We start from the raw sequence: 20,993 nt of genomic DNA, 5'->3' as shown, positions 1-20,993 counted from the left end.
CTCTGCAAGCTGTCCAAGCGAGGGAAGTGCAGCCCTGGCCTGAAGGCTGGCAGAGCTGCCCTGGCCTTTAGCTCCACCTCTCTGCAGAGATGAGAGTGGTCCCCTATCAGCTCTCCAAATGATGTTGCATATATGAGGGCAAGTCACTTGAACCATAACCTTTGGCCCTGTTCCCAAATGCTGAGAGGGCTTTTCATGTAGTTGCACAAGAGGAGAGAGCTTTTGAAGTGAGGACAAAAAGGGAGTAGGGAAAGATCTCAAAGGAGCATGAGCAGAGACACAGAGAAGGGGAAAAGAGTGAATTTGTCTGGGGTTCCTTCCACAGGAATGTTATCCTGAGAAACAATGACCTAATTACAAAAGCTTTTTATTTAGTGTAATGCTACCAAGCTGCAGCTCCACTAGTAAGACAAGTACACAGAGACATTGACTGCTAATTGGATACTTTCACAAGTGTATCTGGAAAAAAATAAATATGTATGCCATCGTACAGAATGGACAGTTCTGAATTTGTGAGGATGTTAAGTATGTCTTGCAGACATACTTAAAAAAGTAAAAACAAAAGGAACAAGAAAACATTGTGACACCAATTTAACACAAATGGGGAAAAAAAAAAACCCACCACAAAACCTTGGCTCTGATTTTCATCTTCATAGATGTGAATTTGTCATTAATTACAACCAAAATGAGATCTGGGCCATTGAAATACAGCAGGTGATCAGTATCCTTAATTTGCAGAAGTTGCTCAGCACTTGACAGGCATTGTTTCATAAATATATGACCTATGCTTAAAGAGAGCTGAGGTTTGGAAGGAACAGAAAGTTGGCATAGAGGCACATAAACTGCATAAAGGATGAAGAAAGTGGAGCACTGAAGATCAAAGCTGAAGCACTCTAACAGGCTTGGCAAACATGGATGATGAAGAGCACAGGATACCTGTTCACATGACATTTGACTCAAGCCAAAGCAATTGGTTCCTCCCTTCCACAAACACTAAATTTTCTCCTAAGAAGTTCTTATGTTTAAAACTAAATGTTTTTAAATGAAACTGTGTGTATAAGGTCAATTTAGGGTAAAAAAGATATTTACATAAAGCTGCACTTTATGAAAAATCCATTAAAAACAACCTGTGAAAATGAAACTCTGTGAAATGACTTCTTTAAGAAACTGTTAGAGTAACTTCAACCTCCTTTAAAATACCCTAAGATAGTCCTTACCTGGCATTATTTTAGCAAAAATACTATGCAAGAAGAATTAAAGAAACATTAAACAAATGTTTGTTTAATTTGGGAGAACATTAAAGAAATGCATAGCACAACATATACATTTACCCCTGAATAATCTTTTTCTTTGGAAAATAAATCAAACCCAACAACATAAGAGTTAACAAATCACAGGAGTTATGGAAGCCATTCAGAAAAACAAATTTATAAATTGCTTTCTTTACAGCTCATATGCAACTGCCTAATCTGCCAGAAGCCTGAATATTCCCTGATTAAAAAATACGTGTGCCTTACTTGCAAACAGATTTTAAAAATCTGGGAAGTACTTTTGAGTGGTAGAGGCAGCCCTTCTTTGTGGGCTATCTGCAAAGGTTTGGGGTTTGCCTATAGCTTCTGTGAGTAAAGTTCTGGTGTCTCGTCCTGGGTAGTATTTTTGGGTCTTACAAAAAAAAAAATTAGTATATATATATCTTGTATTTATGTACAGTTTATTTTTTGGTAGTGCCTTGTGAGAAATATAAGGATGCCACATTACTATAACCCTTGCATAGCAGTTCAGGAAATTCCCTGAGCACCATGCCCTCCTGGCAGCCTGTGCCATAGGGGCTGTGCATGTAGATGCCCCTGAGCTCTGCTGACTCTTGGGCCTGAAGCTTCTTACAGCATTGGCAGCAAATCCAGGCCTGTGTTCTGGCATGGAGGAGATAAAGCAGTGCTTTTGCACCTTATTGGTGTGCTCCAGCCTGACTTCAGGGGAGCCATGACAAAGGCAGGCTATGGCAAGGGGCACTGGCTGTCCTCCCAGGCAGGAATATAAACATGCCTTGGGCATGGTTAGAGATTTCAAGAGGGCAATAGAAAAGGCTTCTATTTAAATTCCCTGCCAACCCTTTAGGTAGTAGAAAGGAACACAAATTAGGCAGTGCTACAGAACGCATCACAGTGCCTCGGGAGGCACTGGCAGCACCAGAACTCCACCCACCATTCCTTCAAACTACTCATAGAATCATACCGTATCACAGAATTATAGAATAGTTAAGTTTGGAAAGGACCTTCAAAATCATCTAGTGCAACCCTCCTGCCACGGGCAGGGACACCTTCCACTAAACCCATTTCTTAAAGCCATGAACAGTGCCAGGGATGGGGCAGCCACAGGTTCTCTGGGAAACCTGTGCCAGGGCATCTCTGCCCTCATAATAATTTCTTCCTAATAGAATCATAGAATAGTTAAGGTTGGAAAGGACCTTAAGATCATCTAGTTCCAACCCCCCTGCCATGGGCAGGGACACCTCACACTAAACCATGCTACCCAAGGCCATCCAACCTGGCCTTGAACACTGCCAAGGATGGAGCATTCACAGCTTCCCTGGGCAACCCATTCCAGTGCCTCACCACCCTCTCAGTAAAGAATTTCTTCCTTAGATCCAATCTAAACTTCCCCTGTTTAAGTTTGAACCCGTTACCCCTTGTCCTGTCACTACAGTCCCTGATGAAGAGTCCCTCCCCAGCATCCTTATAAGCCCCCTTCAGATACTGGAAGGCTGCTATGAGGTCTCCACGCAGCTTCTCTTCTCCAGGCTGAACAGCCCCAACTTTCTCAGCCTGTCTTCATACAGGAGGTGCTCCAGTCCCCTGATCATCCTCGTGGCCCTCCTCTGGACTTGTTCCAACAGTTCCATGTCCTTTGTATGTTGAGGACACCAGAACTGCACACAATACTCCAAGTGAGGTCTCATGATAGCAGAGTAGAGGGGCAGGATCACCTCTTTCGACCTGCTTGTCGCACTCCTCTTGATGCAGCCCAGGATACGGTTGGCTTTCTGGGCTGCGAGCACACACTGAAGCCGGCTCATGTTCATTTTCTCATCGACCAACACCCCCAAGTCCTTCTCTGCAGGGCTGCTCTGAATCTCTTCTCTGCCCAACCTGTAGCTGTGCCTGGGATTGCTCCGACCCAGGTGTAGGACCTTGCACTTGTCATGGTTAAACTTCATAAGGTTGGCATCAGCCCACCTCACAAGCGTGTCAAGGTCCCTCTGGATGGCATCCCTTCCCTCCAGTGTATCAACTGAACCACAGAGCTTGGTGTCATCGGCAAACTTGCTGAGGGTGCACTCAATCCCACTGTCCATGTCACCGACAAAGATGTTGAACAAGACCGGTCCCAACACCGATCCCTGAGGGACACCACTTGTTACTGGTCTCCAGCCGGACATCGAGCCATTGACCACAACTCTTTGTGTGCGGCCATCCAGCCAGTTCTTTATCCACTGAGTGGTCCACCCATCAAATTGATGTCTCTCCAATTTAGAGACAAGGATGTCATGTGGGACAGTGTCGAATGCTTTGCACAAGTCCAGGTAGATGATGTCAACTGCTCTGCCCCTGTCCATCAGTTCCATAGCCCCATCATAGAAGGCCACCAAATTGGTCAGGCAGGATTTCCCCTTAGTGAAGCCATGCTGGCTGTCACCAACCACCTCCTTGTTTTTCATGTGCCTTAGCATGCCTTCCAGGAGAATCTGCTCCAAGAGTTTGCCAGGCACAGAGGTGAGACTGACTGGTCTGTAATTCCCTGGGTCATCCATTTTCCCCTTCTTGAAAATGGGGGTTATATTTCCCTTCTTCCAGTCGTCGGGAACTTCACCTGACTGCCATGATCTTTCAAATATGATGGCCAGTGGCTTAGCAACTTCATTTGCCAGCTCCTTCAGGACCCGTGGATGGATTTCATCAGGTCCCATGGACTTGTGTACGTTTAGGTTTTTAAGATGGTCTCTAACCAGATCCTCTCCTACAGCGAGCCTAAGGTCTTCATTCTTACAGTACCTGCGTTCGCCTTCCAAGACTTGGGTGGTGCTGTCAGAGACTTTGCCAGTGAAGGCTGAGGCAAAGAAGTCATTAAGAACCTCAGCCTTCTCCAAATCCTGGGTAGCCAGTTCTCCTGATATCTTCCGAAGGGGGCCTACGTTGTCCCTAGTCTGTCTTTTACTCGCTATGTACCTATAGAATCCCTTCCTATTATCCTTAACATCCCTAGCCAAGTTCAATTCTAACTGGGCCTTAGCCTTCCTCACCTGGTCCCTAGCTTCCCAGACAACATCCCTGTATTCTCCCCAGGCCACCTGTCCCTGCTTCCACCTTCTATAAGCCTCTTTTTTCCTTTGAATTTTCCTCAGCAGCTCCTTATCCATCCAAGGAGGTCTCCTGGCCCTCCTGCTGCACTTCCTTCTAGTTGGGATGCAACACTCCTGAGCTTGGAGCACGCGATCCTTGAATAACAACCAACAGTCTTGGGCCCCCCTGCCCTCCAGGGCTATTTCCCATGGAACCTTACTAAGCAGGTTCCTGAAGAGGCCAAAGTCTGCTCTCTTGAAGTCCAGGGCAGTGAGCTTGCTGCACGCTCTTCTCACTGTCCCGAGGATCTTGAACTCGACCATCTCATGATTGCTGCAACCAAGGCTGCCCTGGAGCGTCACATTTCCAGTGAGCCCTTCCCTGTTGGTGAGCACGAGGTCAAGCATGGCACCTCTCCTTGTCGGCTCCTCTGTTACTTGCAGAAGGAAGTTGTCTTCCACACAATCGAGGAACCTCCTGGATTGCTTGTGCCGGGCCGTACCTTCATTCCAACAGATGTCAGGGTGGTTGAAGTCTCCCATAAGAACAAGGGCCTGTGAGCGTGAGGCTGTTCCTATCTGCCTGTAGAGCACTTCATCCACAGAGTCCTCTTGATCAGGCGGTCTGTAACAGATCCTCACAATAATGTCCCCCATAGGTGTTCTCCCTTTAACCCTGACCCACAAATTCTCTGTTGACTGCTCACCTGTCCCCAGACAGAGTTCCATACTCTCCAGCCTATCCCTAACATAAATAGCAATTCCCCCTCCCCTTCTGCTGGCCTGTCTTTTCTAAAGAGCCTGTAACCTTCCATTCCAACACTCCAGTCATAGGAGCCATCCCACCATGTTTCTGTGATGCCTATTATATCATACCCCTGTAGACGTGCGCACATCTCTAATTCCTCTTGTTTGTTTCCCATGCTGTGGGTGTTTGTATAGAGGCATCTGAGCTGAGCTCCAAATGAAGCCAGCTCATTGGCTGGAGCAGCTGGAATATCTCTGCATTGCTCCGAGCATTTATTGTAGGTGCTGGCAACTGACTGGGTGTGATGGGATGAAACAATGCCCCCCTCCCCCAACACATCTAGTTTAAAGAAACCTTGACCAGCCTCACAAGCCTCCTACCAAAACCACTCTTCCCCTTCTTTGTCAGACCAGCTCTACCAGCCCCCAGTAGACCTGGCCTACTAACTTGAGTCCCGTATTCAAAACACCCAAACCCCTGACTATGGCACCATCCTTTTAACCATTTATTAAGCTGGCCAATCCTCCTAGCTTTTTTAAGGTCCCCCCCTGTATCCTGGAGAATTGATGAAAAGACAACCTGAGCTCCAGAGCCCCTAACCACCTCTCCCAGGGCTCTGTAGTCCTTCTTTATGTTCTCCAGGCTACTGTCATCAACATCACTAGCACCCACATGGATCACCAGAAGTGGGTAATAGTCCGTGGGACTCACTAGAGCAGGCGAATCTAATCTGAATCTCCTCTCTTCCAGTTTAAAGCCATTCCCCTTTTTCCTATCCCTACTGGCTCTTATAAAAATTCTTGTAGCATTCTTTTAGGCCCCCTTTAGGTACTGGAAGGCTGCTCTGAGGTCTCCCTGGAGTGTGCATTTTGTGGAAGAGCTCAAGATATTCAAAGGCTTACTTTACATTACCCTTTGAAGGAGATGAGTTTTGTGTTATTAATTAAGATCCCAAGGGAGATTTTTCTAGTCCATTCTCCACTTTGAACCTAATACAGGAACAACAGAAAACAGCTATTTAGTCAGCTAGTTTTTTTTTTCTCAAGGCATCCTCAGAAGCCTTTTTATCTATATAGTTTGAAACAGACAAGATACTACACTACATATTGCATGGAAGAATCCTGCAATGACCCAAGAGCATTTTATCTTTAACAAGTACCTACATGAGGAATTGTTAGTGCATAGTACCAAATGCTTTTTTCATTGCTTATAAAATGTGCTGCTGGTAAACGTTTCGTTGTTCATGTGTGTTGAACAAGAAATCCTAAAGACACAACAACTGAGAAAGAGGAAGAGAGAACATAAAGACAACAAACCTGAAAAAAATATCTATAGAAGAGGAAATGGGATTATAACCAAAGATGATATGTACTCTTATCACACCAAAGCCTTCCCATGAAATTCACTCAGGAATATTATACAGGAGCATGTTATTGGGCTGAACTACGGCTCAGGATCCTGGACTCTACTTCTAGCTTTGCCTGTCAGGTGCTTTTAGGAGAGGTAGTTCCACTCTCCAACATTAGTTGTTCTCTATCCATAACAGTAATGATACCTCTTTCATTTTTATTAACCTGTTTCACACTGTGTAAAGTAAAAGGGAGAAAAATAACAGAAAATACAGCAGTGTTAAGAGGTTATCTAGTTCAATCTTCTTTGAGTGAAGATTAAATAGAGGTATGGAGTTTCTGATTAAACAGCCTTAAAGGCCTCCAATGATAAGGACAAGTCTAGTGTTTACTTATGCCAGCCATATGAAAACATTGCCTAGAGTTCAACATGAACCTTGCCTAGTCTAATTTAAAGGTATTATTACTTTTGCTTTGTCAAACATCAGTGTGGAAAATGGGTTGTAACTTTCACCCCTTGCAACAGCTTTAAAAGATGTATCAGCCTCTGGTATGTTCTCTTTCTGGACATAGAAGTCTTTCCTCTCTGACAATGTTTTCTGGACCCATGATGACAGACAGTGCTCTCCCATGGAATCTCTGCAAACATAAAACTTCTCTGAAATATGATAAGCTTCAACTTAACTGAGCTTTACAACACTTGCCCACTTTCCCTCTGTCCTGGGTTCAGCAGTAGCAGCAATTTTTCCTCCTTCTTAGTAGCTGTATCACCCCACACAATAATGTCATCAATGTACTGCAGGTGTTCTGGAGCTTGCCCCTGTTCCAGTGCATTCTGGATCAGTAACATTTGGATCAGTAACAGAAATATGGAAGATATAGGATGGATCCAATAAAGCTCTATTCAATACATTACTTCTCATTTTGATAGGGTACTGCTGAATGACAAGAACTCTGTGGATGCACTTGTCTTACCACTTTTGTAACTGCCCTAGCGCATCACTTAGTGAGAACTGGTCAGAACAAAAAGGTAGAAAAACACTTCCCAGAAGCCTTTGTCCATAACATTCCCATTGCATCTAATAACCAGATAAGCACTCTTCATTTTACTTTTGCACTTCCAGAACGATTACTTTTTATTCTTCATGTCTCCAGCTAGTGCCGTTTGCTCTGTGCTTTGGTCCTTCTGATTTTATTTCTGGTGTTTATATTACTGTTTTACACTTACCTTCAGTAATTTGACAAAAGTAATTCTTAGTTGTCAGTTTATTTCAACTTGCCATCGAGCTCATAACGTAGTCCCACGTAATTTTCACTGCACTTTCTTACACTTCTATTGGAGGATACAGGAAAGCAAGGGATCCAAGAAGATGTAGGGGAAGAAAGCACAAGTCAAAGAAAAAGAGACTGACTCCACATTACAGAGAAAGGAAATGGGAAAAGGGATATTCAGCTACAAAGGAGACAAGAATGATAACTCAAACATCAATATATATAGAGAGAGAGACAGAGATAGATAGATGTTATTTCCACACATCCACAAATTTATTGTATCACTGTATTCATTTATTTACAATACTTACATATGAGTGACTTTACTTAAACTGTTGAAGGAATGGGCCTCCAGACTCTGAAGTGTTTCATCTATGGAGATGTAGCTAAACACCATCAAACAGGGAAAGAAACAAGTCTCAGGTCATGGCAAACCATCATTAGTGCCTGTCATGCCATTTTATTTCTCTCATCCAACTGCCATGACATTTCCAGATACACAGACAGTGTCTTAGGAAAGAACTTTTTACAGGATTTTGATTTTGACTGATGCCTGAGATGCACGTATACTGCAGAATACAGTTAAATCAAAAAACCACAACTGTGCTATTAAGCAGCAAAAGCGAACATCCGTATTTCACATTTCAGAATCATATTTCTTTCCTTCTCCCCACTTAAAATCACCTTGGAGTTCTCTAAGGGAATCTAGCCCTCAGGTAAATTGGCATATTTATCTGTATCAAATTATTAGAAAGGAAGGAAAGAAGCAAAGATGGTCCTTGGGCCATCATTGCCAACAACTGTTGCAATTTCTCTAGAGAGAAACATCGTCAGAGCAACCTTTGATATTGCTGAGGAAAAAAAAACGTGTTCTGACATTAATTTAGAGAGAAACTCTAGCCTTACAGTGAATGTCATGAAGGATGTAAGGAGTAAAGTGGCTCAGAAGCAAAACCAGACACCAGGCTTAAGAAATACTCGCACACAGTTTAGACTGAGTAGTATTTGTACCACTAGTGATCTACTGAAACATAAGAAAATAGTTCTAGAGTCGCTCCACCATCGTTAGGAGGATAATAATACTGGAACTCTCTCTTCAAAATATCTCTTTCATTTTAAAATTTATTAATGTTGGAATAACATTTAAAAGATGCATTGCTGTATTTTAATAACTCTTCTAATAATATTTTATGTCATATTTCTAATCTATAGATCTTTTAAAATAACTTGACTGCCCTCTTTACATTTATCATTAATATTAAAATATTTAAGTACTTTTGATGCTCTTGATCAAAGTTATTTATTCAATATCGTTTTTAATCTTTTGCGTGGTTACACACACCCTAAGCAACCTGATCATTATTTTTAATGCGCAAAATTAAATTGACTAGAATCAATTACAGACGTCAAAATCAAATAAAATATAATAATAAATAGAAATAATGTGTCATATGCTTTATCTCCTTTTTAATTATATTTTTCCAATGACAGTATTAGAAGTAATAATAGTAAATAGCAAATTGAAATACGACCATTTAACATAGGAGAGCTTTTTATTACAATCAATGATGGATCAGATTTTTTTTTTTTTTGGTGGAAATTTTAAAGATGATAAATCTTTATTTCTTTCAATTGATATTAAAAAATATTTAATATGTTTTAAATAATTGGGAAGAATACTTTGTGACCAGCAAATGCACTAAAAGCCTGCAGATGACTAATACCACTAGCTTTTCCAAGGGAACTTATGTCCTCTCCAGAATAGAGCTAGAAGCATATTACCTGAACTAATTTTAACTCTTCTAACATGAGATTTATTTTTTATTGGTCACTTTGGGAGATGTATTTAGCAGTGTTTGAAAAGATACTGGAAAAGTAACTAGTTGAGATTGTATGATCAACAGATTCTCTTTCTACAGTAATATTGCTTTTACAAAGCTATTTACCTGTTCCAAAAAGAAGGAAGATAATAACAGAGGGATACAATAAAGAAAGTATTTCCAATCTGTACCTCTGTGATTGAGTATTGCACAGGTAGATGTTTCTGTGAGATGTTTTAATTTTGTTTTCCTGTAAGCAATAAATGTCTATTGCCCAGGAAATGGGAGATTCAGTCTCAAAAGAAAATTAGTTATTACATTTTAAAATACCCAAAGACAGGTTATGTCAGTGACACATTAAGAAAAAGTTGTTCTGTGTAGCAAACAGCTGTATATAAACCAGCTTGACAGAATATTAAATAAAAAATGCATAATAAACAAGCACTGCATCCTCCTGCTGGGGCTGGGAATGAGGGAGTATTCTTCATGTGCTCTTTGATCAAAATTGATCACCTTATGTCAGGCAGGCAAGTGGTTTTTTTCTCACATATGAGAAAATGCAGAAGAGTGGCAATGGGGGTTCTGCCTCCCCTCCCTTACCCCTACAGCCAGCACGTCCCTTCCCACTACACTGCATGTCACACTTTTACTATACTGCCTGGCTTGGGACTGATGAAGTTACAGTTTTATAACTTTCAGCTGTGGGACAAAAGTGGGGAGGAAATGGTTTATTTTCTTTGTGTGTTGACCTCCACTCTTCTGCTTCATTATCAGACGCATTTGTGTACATTAATTAAACCACATCATCACTGATGACAGGGAAATGAGTAGTTTTACTTGCTTTAGTGTCATCTAGGTAAACACCCAAACCCCACACAAATACATTCAAAATGACTTATGAGATAAGAATGTCAAACACAAACATGTATTAATGTTGCATAAGCGTTTACTTCCAAGTGTTCAGAGTGATTCCAAAAACCTTTGGGCTCTGGTTAATTAACACATAATATAACACATTAAATATAAAAAATGAAAATCATAGAAATCAATTAGAACTGGAAGGAGTTACATCAGAAGAAGAGGGAAAGCATCTTTAAATTCCCATTTTGAAGGCATGTTACAATTCAGCACCTCCTCTCCCTACCAGCTGTGTTTAATTTGCAGGATTTCAAAATGCCTTCAACACCCATTGCAAATACAGTCATAGCTTAAACACCAAACGTACAGCTTTAGAGAAAGTCTGTTTGCAGATAACACTTTAATCACCACTGCCCGTTCAGAAAGAGCCTGAGAACACAGGACTTAAAGGAGATCTGCATGTGGTAGTAAATGCAAGGCTTTTACAAATTCATAAATATTACCATTTGAGAATTTTAAAATCTGAAGTGTGTCTAAGCAATGGATTATGCGTCACTGGAAGCCAAAGAAGAGTTGACATCTTTCTACATTTATTAAACTCTGTTTTGAACAAAGATTATTGGGCTTATATATGGTACATAGATCATAGGAGGGACATTTCTCTCTCCCTCCCTCCACCCCCCAATAATAAAAGAATACACTATCTATCTGATTAAACTGATACGGTAAATGAGGCTACAGATATTCTAGAACAATTACTTATATGGATTTTAGAAATTCATTATTTCAATATACCTGGATAAAACTGTAAAATGTAATTAGGCAGACCTTTATATCCCCCCAAAGTCCTGTTTCATAAATTCTTAAGTATTTGTCCATCTCAGCCATTCAGCCAAAGCTCAGCTCAAGTTGAAACTTGCGAGGAATGTCAAGGTCAACAAGAAGAGTTACAGAGAGTAGCAGAGAGTATTCCATTAGTAATAAAAGGCTGAGCAAGAAAACTGTGAGCCTCTTGCTGAATGAGGTAGTTACTTTAGTTAACAATGCACACATCAGACTGGATAAAGCCCTAAGCAAGCTGGTTGGACCTCATAGTTAACCCAACCTTGAGCAGAGGAGGGACTGGAGGCCTTCAGAGGTTTCTTCTAAATTACATGACTCTCTGATTCTAGGGAGTGAACTGGGAGATGGCAGAGAAATTCCCTACATCAAATAGCCATGCACAGGTTGATACATTATGGGCCAGCCACCAAGAAGAAGCAGCAAAGGTGGGACAGCTTTGTCTCAAGATTGCTGACATTGATGAGCAGTGGAGTGCAAGGGTAGCTACTTTCAATGGGACAAATGTTGATGCGAAGCAAATAGGTAGAGGCTGCTGGTTGTGCATATGTAGGTTGCATCCGTGCGTGTGTTTACACACAAAGAAGTGACTCAATGGAAGTCTCTCTCACATCACACAAATACTAAAGTTTCGGTGAAAGTCCATCCCTAGTCTAGAAATGCCACAGGGTCTCTGATGAAATGAGTTACAAATGATGCTGGGAGCGGGAAACAATTTTTTAGTCAGGACCAGCAATAGAATATGTTCATTTGTTATGAATGAAACCATTTCTCGTATTTTGCAAGTTTTATGGCCTTATTTATCACATCTACATACAGGTGTGCTTTCATCCAAAAATACTTAGTATGCTTTCCCATAGTTAGTTCAGATTATAAACAATGGGATTATTACCTGCAGTTCTACAATATAAGTGGTGGGGTAGCAAAGGTGCAAGAATATTTTCTTTTCAGAAGATTCTACACAAAGAATTTTGGAGAAGGAAAGTGATTTTAAATAACAGAGCTAAAAGAATAATATCAGAAACAGAACTTACATCCTAGAGATGTTGGGGAGATTGGAAAAAGCATCACTTGGAATTGTTCTTAGATGAGTCTCCATAAACCTCCTATAAAAATAAAAGTTTGGCAGTTAATATCCTTTGGTAAATACAAATTGATATTAAAAACTCCCACACAACTCCAGCTCTGCTCCGATACTTCTATTCTTCTCTTTTCCCAGTGTTTCCATCTTTGCCTCATTCCTATTCCTGTTTCATTATGTGGCTTGGTTTGCTGGTGTGTTCCCTCAATTTAAATTACAACCTTCCCCATCATCTCTCCTAGGAACTCAGCCTTCAGTGGTAATGATAGACCTTCCAAAGCTCCAGAGCATGATCAGCAAACATATTTTCCCTTTGAAGTAAATGAAGTATTCAGAGTTTAAACATACTCTTAATGATTTCAGGCTGCACAAAGATGCCATCCGTTATTCTAGAAAAAAATTCAGGTATTCCAGCCACAATTGAATTAGAGCGATTGCATGCTACTCTCACAGAATTCTCCATATACTTTGTAATAAGGACAACATTCTTCCTCCCTAAACTTCTGATGTGGCGATGGCATGTACATTGCTATTTTTTAGCTTAAGCCCATTTAAAGATGCACTTCAGGAGACAAAAGAATTATGTATTTTACCCATCTGCAGGAGGTTTCAGAAAACCAGGCAATATTTAAGGGAGATAGATACTTTTCAACAGCAAAGTTCTTAATGGAATGAATCCTTAGCAAACTGACTCCTCCAAAAAACGGAGGAAATGCTTTGAAAAAATAGCCTATAATGTCATTTAAACTTACAATTACAACCTCTCATTGCTGGGTGAGGCGATCTTTTGTTCTCCAGTACATCTGGAAATACACTAACATAATTTATAGTCAATGAATAGTCCGAAGAATAACCAAGAACAAATGATAAGCTTTTCCCCTAGCTTCTCTTTAAGAATAGTTCAATAGAAAATAAAAAAATTCGGATGATTTCCTAATTCTGTTTTCTGTTTCATGACGTGAAGTATCTGATTATAGTAATTATATTTGGTTTACAGAGACTAAAATATTATAATCTTAAGATTTATCAAGGTTCTGGTACTTGCATATAAGAAACAAAAATATCTGTAGAAATTATTAAAAATTCCATCTTGAGTAAAAATATAAATTAAGACACCGTACACTACTGTCACCACAGAAAAGGCTCTGCCTACTTCCCAAGTATACCTCTCCTACTCCATATACTTGTTACAAGAATGAGCAAGGAGAACCTAGACTTATATTTTTCCAACAGAGGATTGATGTTTCTCCTGACTTCAATCCACCCAGCTCCCACCCTCATCAAACCCCCAACAATGGGAATGCCAGTTGGTTCAGAGGTATACTTGCCTATTCCCCTGCACCCGTAGCACCTTGACACCCATGCCAGCCCTCTTCCATCCCTCCTCCACTTCATGCTACTGCTTCTTTCTATTATCACAGTCCTAGACAAAGTATTTGTGAAAAATCAGCCCAACCTGCTGATCTTGCTGTTGTGTTTCAACATCCGTCTGTGCTTCCAGGCCTTTGAGATAGCTGACACTAGTACTAAACCTATCACTTATGCATAATTCCGTGTTCTAGAAAAGCAAGAATTTAAACATCATCTTAAGTCCCTTCTTGACCTCCTGCTCTTATGTCAGATATTCATCCTTCTCCATTTTTGTCAGATAATGAGCAGAGTCAGACCCATCATTCTTGAGCTCCATATGGGCTAAGTAAGCTCACATTAATCTTTTATTGACATACTTGAAATTTACACATCCCATCAGAAAAGCCTGGAAATTCTGGATAGTATTTATGAACCAATTATATCGAAGTTGCTGTATTATGAAAGGACTCTGCATTTATAAATTTCTAGACAAGCTCCTGATTTGCCAAGAATAGACACATTGAAGAAATGTAGACTTCAAGGCTATATTTTGAGTGAATGACTGGTAAATGTATTATATGGGCTGTAAGTGGGAGTATGATATTTCTTCCTATCTATCTGCTAGAGCTTAAAGATACACCAACATTCTGCAAATATGACCAAAAACATATGGGTTACAGGATGTGTTCATAAACATACTCAAAGGAGTGACAGAAAAGTATAAGCAGAAAGAAATCTTAGGGAGAAGAAGGGAAGAAACCGCCCATTTCAAGATAAAAACTCAGTTGTGAGGTGAAACATCAAAGTTTGTCAGTAAAGCTAAAAGACTCCAAATTCATGTAATACACCTACTACATAAACAACTTACCAAATGCATGTAGCATGTACTCACCGAGTATTTGATGTTTGTTAGCCACCATTCTTTAACTACTTGCTGTCTTAACAGACCCGTTGAGTTCAGAATCAGTGATTATGCAGACCATAAACTGGAGTGAATGCAACAGGCCCGGAGCCAGGGCCAAACTTTAAAGCTAACCTTTATGCAGAACCACCCACAAAGCTCCCGTTCCCTCTGAGTTTTTCAAACCTGTGGGCTGATGCATTGCTGCTATGTTAAATTACCTTCTAAATCAGTGTAAAACTTTGCAGAAAAAAAATCAGTGCTTCAGTTTCTGTTTGCCAAGTGTGAGTCTGTGGGGAATTACTAGTTGGGGGCCACAAGTGTGTAGAAGGCTGTGGGATGGACAGTAATTCTTAGGACTGGGAAAAAGAGAAGCTGATAAAATTCTCAACCAGTGAAGTCTGTGGTGGATCAAAAATGAGAGTAATTTAAATATAGTTATAATTAGCCCAGTCTAACTGCATTTAAAGATCACAAGCTTACCAACTGTCTTAAAAGGACTCTTCAAGCTGGGAAAGCAGTAAATTTTGGTATTTAAAGCCAGAAGCAAGAAAGGCAAAACCAGGTCAGAGCATCCAGCCTGCTGGCACTAACCATAACATTCAATGTGAATATATGATGAACAATTGAGATTTCATTGTATTAGTGGCTTTCTGACTTGGATGCATTAGAAAGTTTCTTTAAACCTTCATGTTTCAATTTGAAATTTAGCAGATGAGTCCAGTATCCAGCCACCCATTGTATCTTCATGAAGAAAGTAAGCTTTTTTACAAAAAAGGAAAAAACTTCACTGGGCAAATATACATTATTTTTCCAAGTGAGAAAAAATGTAGCTATAAGCATGTATTTAATAGGCTCACTTAACATCCTTTTTATATTAAGGCAAATACAACACATATGAAAATTTTCAATACCATTTAATGAAAAAATTGCACCTGTGCTACCCTGAGTACTACCATTTATTTCTACCTTTTTTTCCCTCATTCAGATTAAAAGCTCTATTAAATCCTGAAAAAAATTTCAGTCTCCCTTCCATAAAATCTTTCAAAAAGAAGAACCCAAAGTCTGAGGTCATGTTCATTGCAAACATGTTACCAATATTTGCAAAGATACCAAAGAACACATATCACATTTTCGCTAAATGAAATGTTTTTAAAATGGCAAGAAAATGTTTCAGAAAAACATTTCAGGTCTCATAAGGTGACATTTAGTTTGCATTTCTTAGTTTCATAGGTAGAAAGGTTGGTTTGAAGCTTTTAAAATTCTCTTTCTGTTTTGATACTTGCACCAAAAGTTTAGCCTCTATGTTCCTGAAAGACTCTACATTTCATGTATCAAGAAAATGAAACCTGAACTACTGGTAAGAAACTTATTAGACTGCTTGCATTTTTGCTTTCCTCTGCCCCAAACATCTGTCAACCAGGAATGTAAAAAGTTTCTTGCTCAAAAATCAAGTACTACAGACACTCACCTAACAACTGTGAATTGTTACCTTAAAGACATAAGATTAGGCAGCTTAGGCCAGGCATAAGACAGTAAAACTAGAATCAGCGCTGTAAACTGAGCAAGTAGCATTAATTGCATTGCAAATAGTGATGTTAATTGCTTTTAGTATATTCTGTTGTAACACAGTAATTTTTTCTTATTTAGCCTGCACTTTAAAAAAATCTATAAAGAGTAATCCATTAAAATACATAATTTACAAGTGGCTTAAAACAAGGCATAGGTAGTAATAATAGAAATAAAAAACAATTTTCACAAAAATATTCCACTAATAAACAAAGCCATAATTACATCTGAGAAGCCAGGAGTTTCTTACTTCCCCTTGTGCATTTAAGTCAGAATTACGGCATAGCTGATTTTTTTTTCATTGAATGCTAAATACAATCAGAGACAAGTACCAAGGAGTTACAGAAAAATTCAAGTGAAACTGTTCAAAATCCTAGTTCTCTTTCAACTGCACATATGCACATGAATAGAATCTGGCCTATGACTTACAGAAGTGATATAGAGCATATAACGAGGTTAACAAAAAAACTTTGGTAGGTATTTCATTTCTTACAAGTCGCCATTTTCAAACACGTGATATTGATGAATATCAGAACTATGTAGCAACCAGGAACAGAGAAACACCAAGAGATGTAGAGGCTATTTCACTTGACAGTGGCTACTTCATTTCTATTGCTGCCTTGTGTTAGAGCAAAAAAGTCCAGGGGAAAATGTAGGATTTATACATTCCCTTCTATCACACCTTTTCATCTAATAACTAGCACTAACAGCATCCATTATGTAGCCAAAATACTATTAGAGTGAGGACTTACAGATGTAAATCTGAAAAATCTAAAGAAGAAAAAATTCTATTGCTCTTTGGCTTGCTTATTAAATCACTTGAAAGTTTATTTCTCATTGCAGATGAATCCTGACTCAGTCCTGAAGTTCTTACAATAGCATGAGGCATAAGTAATGTATTATATAATATTTATGGAAAGCACTGGTCTTTTAAAAGGATTTTTACAACTACATTTAGTTACAAGCTTCTCAAGACTTTAGGGTTTGTTGTTGGGTTTTGAAGGGTTTGTTTGCTTTCCAAGTCTGAGATTCTGTTCAAGACAAGGCAGCAGCAGAAGGGTGTCTTTCCTATCTGTCACCTGTGAGAGGATGGCAGGAGGGAGCATTCCTTCTTTGAAGAACACTGACCATGACTTCTCCCCTCCCCATTCTCAATCCCGATGGTTCCACTGTCCCTTCTCATGGACCACTGCTGCACCCAGACACTCAGAAATGGTCAGTAACAAGGGTCCTGACCTCAGGCTCCAGCAATAGGCAGAGAAGAAAATCTTTCTCACTCAGCTCCAGCCCCTCTGCAGCAATCCCTGCAGCTACTTCAAATTCCTAAATAAGGAAGCAAAAAGTGTTTACTAGGCCATTCTGGCACTGAGTGGACATTATCTTTTACCAGGAACTGGAGGCAAATAGTGAAAAAAACATGTGAAACCAACATTGTCCTCAAACACAAATGGTTTCACATTTTCTATATGGAGAAATACAGAAATACGTCAAAACATATATATATAAATATATATGTATATGATTTTAACAACATCCTCAGCAGTAGCTGTGGTGTTGCTTCATTCAGATCTACTAGGGAATATATATTTTACATACTTTGCCTCTTTATTTTAAAAAAATTTTAAAATATCTGTCCACAAAACATAACAAATAATGGGGTTCATCCAAAGAATTTCAGATTAAAATTACATGATTTATAATTTAAATTGTGGCAACAATAGCTACGGGTATTTTAATGAACTACTCTCCACAAAGACGGGGGGGGGGGGGGGGGACACGGGGGACGACACGACACTACAATGACAATTGGCTATATGTGAAACTAAGTAAGAAATTTTACAAATTAATATTTCTGAGAAAATTGCAACTGATCATCCTCGTGGCCCTCCTCTGGACTTGTTCCAACAGTTCCATGTCCTTTTTATGTTGAAGACACCGGAACTGCACACAATACTCCAAGTGAGGTCTCACGAGACTGAACTCGACGCAAACTAAGCAAACAAAAAGATTACCTTTTTGATTATTATTATTCTGAAATAAATGCATTATGGTCTTTCAGTGGTGCAAAAGTAGCTATAAAAAAAGACATTTCACATAGCGAAGTGCATTCTGAGCTTACCAGAAGACGATTACCACCTAGTGTCTAATGCTAGTATTACCACCAAGGTAGAAGTCAGAGAAAGACTGACAGCAAAATAACTCTAAAAGTAGAAAACTGCTTCTGACTATGCTAGAAGACTACATAGCTACTTTCCTATAATTAACTAGCAGTCCAAAAGAATAACATAAAGTATACATCAAAACTGGCCCAGCCCTAAGAAATTAAAGACATACTAGATCCTTTCAAAATGAAAGTGTGCAGGTCAGCATTTGGGATGACTCTGTATTAAAAGTAAGTTCTTAGCACTAACATATCCTCTTCCTACAAACTGAGGTGCATATGGACACTGTCAGACTGACAGGCAAGAAATCAGGTTGGTTACTTGCTAATTTATAGCAAACATAAAACACCAAGCCACAATGTTGGAGCTTATTCTTTTTCAGGTTGTAATCACCCACTGCTTCTTGCTGGAATTTGAGTAAAAAATGAAAACTTTACAGGAAGCACTGGCCCTACTCAATGTTACCTTCTATTTACCAGCAAAACAGTATGTGGCTAAAGTTGTTTAACAGATTTCTAAACCAACAGGACTGAAGAAACCCTGACACTTAAATGCCTACAAGTCAGAGGTATTTAATCCTAAGTAGCTGAGATGACCTGTGAAATATTGAACTAAAAATCCAACAAAACAGGAATGAGTGACAGAAGGGGACCAGAGAGACTACTGAAGATCAAAACAGTAATTTTTGAACATTGAATATAACTTGGTTTCCATTGCTTATCAGTCATCATGTCAGTAGCATTTCTTGTATGTTTGTAACATTTAAATTTCCTGTCTCCTGGCACGGAAAACCAGCAAGTGTTGGGAACTATACAAGTGCAAAGAAAGAGCTGTAAACATTCTATGATTCCCATTCCCAGTAGAAACAAGTATTACTTCAGTATGCTTTAACTACACACATAACTTGCTCAACAGAAAAGCAGGGGAACTGCAAATAGTTCTTTTGTAGATGCTAAGAAGAGGTTCACTTAAATGAAAATACAACACATTGTCACAAAAGGCACTGCTGATACGGCAGAAGAAACTCATTTTTATCCTTCCTTTATCTGTGGAAATTACTAGTTTTGATCAACTTAATAGCAAAAAAGTGGTCTACACCAGACTTAAAACCCTCTATTTTTGGAGAAGATTTTGACAGTCATTTAACAGACTGATTCTGTAAGTGTTACACACCACAGAATCTTGAATTGCTACTGCAGTCAGTTTTCATTACTTTGTTTTCTTTTGACATTAAATTTCCAACCCATTACACTTCAGAGGCACACAACAACCTTCTCTCGAACTGAGAAACAGAGCTTATTGACATAACTGTAAAAGGGAAGAAAAATATCAAATTTTAAAAAATACTGTAACTACAAAGCAATTGTGTAGCAAAATGAAGAGAGTAGGAAAAGTAGCTTGTTTCACTCAAGGCCTCATTCCAACACCAAGTCAATGGGAAACAATAATGACCAGGATTCTGCAAAATCCAGTGCTACAAACTCAGGTGGAAGCAATGATAGATCCTACAGTAAATTCATTACAATTTAAATTATATGGATAATGAGCTGCTGACTCATGCTAAAATAAGACTAGTTCTCTGTTCATCTGAGGACAGTGAGTGTGATCAGTCTGGATCTAAACAAAGCACACTAGAGTATGCAGCAATTATCTCTAGTGTGTATATATATAAAATATATATATTTCCTTATATGTATATAATGAAAAATAACCTTTTAAATGTCAATCTTTAAAACACAGGATTAAGTCACACAATACAGTAAATTTAAGCTATATTTTCTCATGAATAAGGAGATACTTAAACATACAGTTTGAAGAGCCAGTAAAGGTAATGTGATGTAACACTATAACCTAGCATAGAATCATAGAATAGCTTGGGTTGGAAGGGACCTTTAAAGACCATCTTGTCCAACCCCCCCCCAATAAGCAGGGACATCTTCAACTACATCAGACTGCTCAGAGGTCCATCCAACTGAACCTTGAATGTTTCCAAGGATGTGGCATCTACCATTTCTCCAGGCAACCTGTTCCAGTGTTTCAACACCCTCATCATAAAAAAAAAATTCTTTCTTATATCAAGTCTAAATCTTACTTATAAGCTTTCAACCTGCTTGTGGCTATTCTTCAGAGACAGCATGTTGACTGTACAATTATGTGTAATTCAGTAAAGACTTAAACTACGTCGACAGCACAACATGAAAACTCTTTCAAGCTTATCTGTCAGTCACAGGTAGTAAGATAAACCATAAAGAGATTGTCTCTGCTCTGACATCTTATGCCTGTCACTGCTATTTTTTTTCCCTTTCTTCTATACATTTCACTGGATACCTAGCTTTATATGCTTCATATCTTTTGCATAATGACAAAAAATTTCTGGACTCCAGATTACCAAAGACTTCAATCTTAGAATCATAGAATAGTTAGGGTTGGAAAGGACCTTAAGATCATCTAGTTCCAACCCCCCTGCCATGGGCAGGGACACCCCACACTAAACCATGCCACCCAAGGCCTCATCCAACCTGGCCTTGAACACTGCCAAGGATGGAGCATTCACAACCTCCCTGGGCAACCCATTCCAGTGCCTCACCACCCACTCAGTAAAGAATTTCTTCCTTACATCCAATCTAAACTTCCCCTGTTTAAGTTTTAACCCGTTACCCTTGTCCTGTCACTACAGTCCCTGATGAAGAGTCCCTCCCCAGCA

At 39.4% G+C, this 20,993-nt stretch overlaps 1 protein-coding gene across 3 annotated transcripts in view; it reads right to left on the bottom strand.

Moving 5' to 3' along the window:
• The window catches only part of TSHR (thyroid stimulating hormone receptor), a gene marked incomplete at its 5' end in the record, with an annotated part of 58,356 nt that overhangs the window by 23,270 nt on the left and 14,093 nt on the right, over nt 1-20,993 (bottom strand). The window contains 2 exons of one of the 3 annotated variants that reach the window (XM_080619497.1): nt 8,020-8,094; nt 12,261-12,332. The exons of 1 other annotated variant lie outside the window; for it this stretch is intronic. In XM_080619497.1, the coding sequence (XP_080475623.1) occupies nt 8,020-8,094; nt 12,261-12,332 (147 nt within the window). The remainder of the gene's footprint in view (nt 1-8,019; nt 8,095-12,260; nt 12,333-20,993) is intronic. One more of the 3 variants, XM_080619498.1, reaches the window with a different exon arrangement.

This window comes from Psittacula echo (genome assembly GCF_963264785.1).
Source record: "Psittacula echo genome assembly, chromosome: 5".
In the NCBI taxonomy this organism is placed as follows: Eukaryota; Metazoa; Chordata; class Aves; order Psittaciformes; family Psittacidae; genus Psittacula; species Psittacula echo.
This window is presented reverse-complemented; position numbering and strand designations above follow the sequence as displayed.